This window comes from Peromyscus leucopus, chromosome 3 (genome assembly GCF_004664715.2).
Source record: "Peromyscus leucopus breed LL Stock chromosome 3, UCI_PerLeu_2.1, whole genome shotgun sequence".
In the NCBI taxonomy this organism is placed as follows: domain Eukaryota; kingdom Metazoa; phylum Chordata; class Mammalia; order Rodentia; family Cricetidae; genus Peromyscus; species Peromyscus leucopus.
The window spans coordinates 106,022,388-106,030,358 of record NC_051065.1 but is presented as its reverse complement, the minus strand read 5'-3'; the positions used below and the strand labels follow the sequence as shown (position 1 = coordinate 106,030,358).

At 42.9% G+C, this 7,971-nt stretch overlaps 1 protein-coding gene across 1 annotated transcript; it reads left to right on the top strand.

Annotated features, from left to right (window-relative positions):
- Positions 1 to 5,990: 5,990 nt before the first annotated feature.
- On the top strand, positions 5,991 to 6,986 carry LOC114681885 (vomeronasal type-1 receptor 90-like). The gene is given in 3 exon segments (XM_028855644.2): positions 5,991 to 6,431; positions 6,434 to 6,787; positions 6,790 to 6,986. Coding segments are annotated over 3 exon segments (969 nt in total). The 5' UTR covers positions 5,991 to 6,013.
- The last annotated feature ends 985 nt before the right edge of the window (positions 6,987 to 7,971 follow it).

The window sequence follows — 7,971 nt, the reverse complement described above, 5'->3', positions numbered from 1 at the left end:
TCAACCCTTCCCAGATGGTTATTATCCAAGACAAAGTAGAGTCAGCTCAACAGGTAAAATGCTCCGCTGGGATGCCACATTTCTGTGCTCCTCAGCGGGAACTTGTCACCTTCGCCAGACACTAAAATTACAAACAGTAGAGATGCATTAAAGACTCCCTCTATCTAAGCCTGTGCAGATCTTCTCAGGCGGAGTCCTCCCCTGCCACTTCCATCTGGGTAAGTGCTCTGCACCCAAGAGGAGAATCAGAAGGTGGTCGGGTCCCAGGCAGGCTGTGGGAGGAGGAGCAGAGGGGCTCAGGGAGGTTTTCAGCATCTGCAGAGGAGACGCTGAGCTCTGACAGCCCCTCGGCACAGGGACTGTGCGTTGCACGGACAACGAGGGTGTTTTTCTTAGGATATTTCCTTAAACTCCTAAAATTACCTAATTATTTATAGGATGCCAGTTAATTTTATGTTTGAATTATTTTTCTAAACTAAATTACCAAATTTACTTTATCATCCACATGTTGTATGGTATAATTTCTAGAAATTTTCAAGAATTGCTCATTTGTATGTAACTTCTTGAGGAGGTAATGGTGTGATTTCATATTTTAAACAAGTAATTTTGCTTCTGTTATGTACATCAAATGGAATGATTGTTGATATACTGACTTTGATAGTGTGAATACTTAAAAGTTCTAAAAGCCTTTGGAAAGAAATGGGTTATGTGTTCAAACTTCATCTCACAAAGAGCTCCTCACTGACCTTTATGTCCTAGAATTTTCTTAAGAACCTTTGAATTCTCTGTTTAATTTCACAAATTACACATTGGAGATGTCAGCCCTTAGCCTTGCTCTGTCTGGAGGGGGGGGGACTGTCCCCTAAGTCACTGTGATGACAAGATTCCAGGACACTGACTAATACACCATGAACATGGTCCTAAAGGTATGATACTTACATCCATTAATCTGCTCTGTGTTCTATTCATTGAATAAATATTCCTTATAATTTTTCTGATAATAGCAAAATCCAAATATCATTTTATTTGAGGAAATTTTTGAAAAACTGAACTCCACCCTGTCCTGCTGTTTCTACTTGGTTTTCAGGTTTTTCCCCAAATTCACCCTTTCATGAATCTTTGTGAAGAGATGGAGAGGAACTGATCACTTCCTTTTGTCACTGAGTCAATGAACACACTGGCAAGGAGGTCAGAGGGCCTTGCACCAAAGTCCAGCCTCTTACCAGTCGTCACTGGGTGACCAGGTTGTGCCACAGCACTGTCAGGGTCCAGTGTGGACGGCTGGAGACTGGTGAACTCCTCTATGGCTTCTTGTTTCTCTATTGAAAAAAATCTTTTCTTTCCACTGACTTTTTTGGGGAGAATTTTTAAGAGTGATTATTATAAATATTACAACTGCAGGTGCGACCCCAAGCTGGACTTCACAACCCTGTCAACGTACAAAACTCGGTGGACAATTCTTAGCTGTTTTCAGAGCTAGCTGCCAATCTGGGGCCATGGCATAACACAGCAAATGACAATTTATATCCAGGTGTCAACACACCTGGTGAATAACTCTCTGATGGAGGAACCTTGTTCAAGTAAGGATCACAAAGTCACAGCCACTTACTACTGTTTGCTTCTGTCTGTAATTTCTCATATGCTACTACAGCTTTTCCCTAAAGAGCTGTGGGATTTTTTTTCTATAGCCTGTATTGGTAATGTGTTTTCCTCGTGAATATATATTCCACTTACTGGGCATCTTCTAGACTGTCTAGAAGATGACTCCTTATTATCCATTTGATATCTATAATATTAGCTTACACAGAGTCTGGTGAATAAATATGAATACAAAGAAATTCTACACAAGTCAGGAATTATAAGTCCCTGAGAACTGTTTTATTTCACAGCTCAGGTTGACATAAGAAAATAGTTATATCACCCAGCTCCGAGACAATTGTATATCATTAGCTGATTTAATGCTTTGAAGTAACTTCAGATTAAGACCAGGTGCCTTGCTATCACAAGGGCACACAATTGAGATGCCTGGCTAGGTTGTAAATACAAAGACAGTCCAATTATTGTTATCTGACTAATGATTAAGTCCTTGCACCCATTCCTGACCTCAATTTGTGAAAATATATTCTGACTAGCCAAGGATACAGAAAATAACTTCACTCTGTAGCCCCTAATGAGGACTGCAGGTGTTCTTAGATAATTAAAAGTTACACATAGTACAAAAAGCACATTTTTAAGATTCAAGCATGATATTTCCATAGTATCCTGAAGAATACAGACTTAACCTAAAAGACAAATGGTTTCTCATGAATGCTGGGTTAAGTCTCAATTGAAAGATTTATGGGCTCCTTGCCTGAAAACTCAATGCTTCCTCACCAGCTGCCCTCTAACTGCAGGGAGTTAGTTCACAATGTTTACGTAGGCATGGTTTCTTATCATTTACTTAAAAAATGTAATGGGACCCCCAAATGTAACTTTTATATTGCCTGAAGGTTTCTGTTGAGCATATACAGCTGTAAGAAGAAAGAGGATGGGGAGCCAATGTGAGAAAAGAGACAGATGAAGAAAGAGCAAACGAGACAATAAGAAAGTTACCATCAGAACATGTCTGTTCCTTTCCTAAGAGCCTCAGATAAAAAAAAAGTTCCTGAAGCCATTGCTGCTCTGCAGCATTTTCCTTACTAACCCTGGAGCAGCCTGGAAGCTGGTCTTTCGGACTGCAATACCAGCCGTTAACGTGAACCCTCCCGGGTGTTTGTTCATGGCAGTCCTGGACAGCATCTACTTCACTGCATGTCTACACAGAGCATCTACACCTGGCTGGTGCCTGTTTTGCCTTCAACATGGTGCAGCCATGTCTCCCTAGTGTCCCTACTTTTCCAAGCAGACCAGCATAGACAGGGTGGAGGCCATATGTAACTGCAGTCCAAACCCAACCACATAAAGGGCAGTGCTACGTTGCTCCTGAGGTCTGGCCTTCACTGCTGGCTCTCAGCGATGAATGTGCAGATTTTTCTTACTGCTTCTTTTTCCATATTGGGCATGCTTTGTAATCTTCCTGCATAGTGTCCCCCAAACCCCCGCCACCACACATGCACACACAATGCCAGTACATGAAGTTCCCATATGTGGGTTGTTCAAATGTGACATTTCAGAAACTTGTGCTCTGTCCCCACAGTCTGCTTCCCTGTATTCAGAGCAGTGAAGGCAGAAGAGTGAGCTTGCTCCACGGTAAAATGCAGTCTTAGCACAGGACATGGTGGCTATGCAAGGGCCAGTTCAGCAATTCATTAAGCAAATGACACAAACACATAAAATAAAAATGGAAAAAAAATCGTCTTTTTTTCTAAGTGATGAATTGCATCATATGCCTTTCTTTTAATGATCCAGGATATTTGCACAAATGAGCCAAATGAGTTTACTTGAGGGACAGGATTGCTGATCCAGCTATCTGTATGGGATGACTAGTGGAATGTTTTCCTGGTGCCATATCAAGGAAGGCGGATTGGAGCCTACGATGGCATCAGAGTGCGTCTGAACTTTACTCTGGAAAAAAAGGGCTAGTTTTTTCCATTGTTGTCTCCATAACTTTAATTTGGAGGATTCTAAAATAAATCCACAAATCATGGTCAGTATGGTAAGTTCACAGCACTCACGCACCCCTTTCCCTTAAAGCATGTAAGGACGGTTAGCCACTTCACGCTGAAATGACAGCAGACAGCAGCTTTGATTCACAAGACATTAAAGCTGAGTATTGTATGAGGTTTATTTTGCTTGGTCTGTAAATCCTGTGTGTTTAAAATATGGAAAATTGCAGAGAGCCTGTTTTCTCAAGAGCGATGTGAGTAGAGGCAATATTAGAATTGCTTTTAAACATTGGTTATATTATACAGACCTGGAGTTACTCTTAAGATATTATCAGTGTATGATATATACAATCAAGATGTTATCTATATGTAACCTTTTATTAAACAAATATACTAAAATAGATGCATGCCATAGATAGATAGATAGATAGATAGATAGATAGATAGATAGATAGATAGATGTCACAGAGTAAGAGATGGGGCTGTGTCCTAGTAATCAACCATGGCCCACTGAAGACTGGACACAGATGAGCGCCTTTGATTGACATCTGTGCTGTGCCTTTCATGGAAGCAAACCCATGTGCACTGGACCAGTGACTGGAGAAGACAATGTCCTATTGCTGATGCTATTACTGTGGGACGATAATCTCATTTTCAGACAGATACTGTCTGTTCTCAGTCAGTGTGGAAGTGACAAAGTTGGTTACACAAAAGGAGCGAGAAGAATGGCGGTCAGTCAAGGCCAGAAAGAGAACGTGGGACAGGACAGATGTTAGACACGAACAGATGGCGCGGTGGTGTAGGGTCATGATGCTCACGCCCTGCAGCACTGCAGCGTAGCTGTAGTCCACAGAAACTGCTTGTACATTTGAAAGGGATCCAAAGGACTGAAGGTTCCAAACACAGAGAAATGGCAGCGTTGGAGAAGGTGGGAATTACCCTGACTTAGTCAGACCAGGATAGAGGGATGTCTTGAACTATTCTACAACTGTACCCTGCATCTAAGTATAAATTGATGCTAATTAAAACGGAATGAAAATCCACATTTCAAGGTTTTCACCAAGTATCAGTCCTAGTTCTGAAACTTCAAAAGTATCACTTGTTCGTGAACTGTAAACACATCCATCTTCTCTGAGGAACTTATGGGTCTGTAAGTACAAGGACATAGCATGAGCTGTGAGACATTAGCCTTACAAACCTTAACTTTCTGATAATTTCCTTTTCCCTATGTGACTGGAGAAACTGCAGCAACATGCTTTTCCTGTTTAAGAAGTCTGAATGAAAACATAAATATGTACCTTGAATTGTTTTTTAATTAACTTATTTTAAGTGTGTGAGTGTTTTGCCTGCATGTATGTCAGTGTGCTCTGTGTGTGCAGTGCTCACAGAGGGCAAAACAGGGCATATAAACATGTATTCTAAATTAAAAAAAAACTTTACGTCTGGTTTGCCTGCGTTTGTCTACCACATGCATGCAGTGCCCATAGGCGCCAGAAGAGGGCGTCAGATCCCCTGGGATTGGAGTTCCAGACAATGGTGAGGTTCCATGTGTTTTTAAGGTTCTCTGCAAGAACATCCAGGGTTCTTAGTTACTGGTCATCTCTCCAGCTCCAACATGTATTTTATAGGAAAGATTCCATGAGACATCTTCATCAAAATTTCTAGTACAAATTAAGATTTACTTACTTTTATTTTAAATTATGTGTATGCATTATATGCACATGGGTGCAGGTGCCATGGAGGACAGAAGAAGATATCAAACCCCTGGAGCTGGAGCTTCAGGTGGTTGTGAGCTGCTTGACTTAGGGGCTGGAACTGAACTCAACTGCCCTGCAAGAGCAGCAAGTGCTCCTAACTTCTGAGCCCTCTCTGCAGCCCTCTCTCCAGCCTCCCCTCCCTCAATAGCTGCTATAGATTCCTGACTTCACTTCCCCTTAATGATGGCTGTAACCTGAAAGTGTAAGCCAAAGGAACCCTTTCCTCCCTCTGCTGTTTTGGATAGGCTGTTTAATCACAGCAACAGAAACTAAATGAGAACACATTCCATTTGAAATAAAACATATGAAGCTTTAGTAAAAGTATACCCGGCAAGATGACAAAAACCAAAACCATGTATCACAATGCCCCTAAAATTTAACCTCAAAATGAGGCAATAGTACAGAAGCATTTCTATAATATGTGAACATCTAATGCACAGGAACTCTAGGCACAGAGGGAGCCCATCAATGTGCACATAATCCAGTCATGACTGAAAATGATGAGGCATTGGGATTCAGGGAGATTTGAGTACTGAGATGGGTACCGGGCTGGGTCCTTCAGTTTTCCTAATGATAATAGTGTTGGGTACCAATGATACTGCTATTGTTTGTAATGAAGAATTTGTCTTGGTTTTCTCCTCAGATACTTACTCTAGTTCTTTGTCCTATACGATGAGAAGAATCAACAGAATCTATGGAGTTGTTGACATACAAAATACTTTTTTCTCTGAAGTAGGCCTTGGGATTTCATTCAACAGCATCCTCCTTCTCTTCCATATCCTTGAGTTTCTTCTTGAACACAGGCCCCGGACCACTGACCTGCTCATCAGTCTCTTGGCCCTCATCCACCTTGGGATGCTAATGATGATGGGGCTCACAGCTGCTGACATTTTTGCATCTCAGAATACACGGGGTGACATCACATGTCAATCCCTTGTCCACTTGCACAGCTATTTGAGGGCCCTCTCTCTTTGTGCTACCTGCCTGCTGAGTGTCCTTCAGGCTGTCACCCTCAGCCCCAGAAGTTCCTGTTTGGCAAAGTTCAAAACTAAATCCCCACAGTACAGCCTGTGTTCTCTTCTTGTGCTGTGGGATTCTGCATGTCCTGTGGTGCTCATTTCTCATTCTCCTCTGTTGCTGACTACAATGTCACCTCACAAGGGCTCATATTTGTCACTGAATGCTGCATTATTTTACCCATGAGTTATATCAGCAGGCACTTATTTTTCATATTGAGGATATTTCGGGATGTGTCCTTTATAGGTCTCATGGTCCTCTCGACTTGCTACATGATGACCCTCCTGTGCAGGCACAAGAGGCAGTCTCAGCATCTTCACAGCACCAGCCTTCCTCCAAAAGCATCTCCAGAGGAAAGGGCCACCCGGACCATCCTGCTGCTCATGAGCTTCTTTGTGCTGATGTCCTGTTTGGACTGCATCATATCAGCCCCAGACCTATGTACAGCAGGGACCCAATCTGCCACAGTATTCAGATGATGGTCTCCAATAGCCATGGCACCACCAGCCCTTTGCTGTTCATTTGTACTGAAAACCGAATTACTAACTTTTTGAAATCCTTGGAATTCGAGGGCATAGGAAATGCTAAACTGTTGAGGAACTTAAGGAACCAACATGCTAGCTGCTGAATGGTGATTCCTGGCCTAGTGCCAATGTGCTTCTGGATACATGTATATATGACTCACAATTTGTTAAACCTGCTTCCTTTGAAATATGGATGACCGACACCTCTGGATATTTGAGTAAAACATCATTCTGTGCATTTCTGCTTGATGTCAGTAGGGGAATCCTGTAACACTTTAACAGCTTAGGGTGCACTTAACAATAAGCTAAAGTATATAGCACTTTTTAATAAGTCGATCATCTCAACACTTTGTATTTTACCTAATTAAATATGTAAGCATTGCCACAAATTAGCATATCATCCATCAAAAGTTCATAAGTGTACAAAAATAATTGATACAGAATCTCATTGCTCTCCCACTCCGTCCCTGTTCCAGCTCAGCCATCCCTTTCCCTCATGTTCTCATCCCCCATGCCCTACCCTCCATTGCCCATCCCTCATCCCCCGTGTATTCATGGAGATCTCAAGATGAGAGTTCTTGTAACCCCAGCACTGAGTGGCAGACAGGTGGGACCCTAGAGCTCATTGACAATCTAGCCTAGCCGAATGATGAGGCCCAGGGTCAGTGAGGGGCTTTGTCTCTGAGAGTAAGCTGGGAAGCTGGTCCGGTGGGTAAAGCGCTTGCCTTACAAGCGTGAGAACCTGAGCTTGAGTGCCAAGCATAGTAGAGTCTGTCTGTACCCAGTGCTCCTACGGGAGGAGGGAGATTGAGAGTCTGTCTGTACCCAGTGCTCCTGTGGGAGGAGGGAGATTGAGAGTCTGTCTGTACCCAGTGCTCCTGTGGGAGGAGGGAGATTGAGAGACTGTACCCAGTGCTCCTACGGGAGGAGGGAGATTGAGAGCCTGTCTGTACCCAGTGCTCCTGTGGGAGGAGGGAGATTGAGAGACTGTACCCAGTGCTCCTACGGGAGGAGGGAGATTGAGAGCCTGTCTGCACCCAGTGCTCCTGTGGGAGGCAGGAGATTGAGAGTCTGTACCCAGTGCTCCTG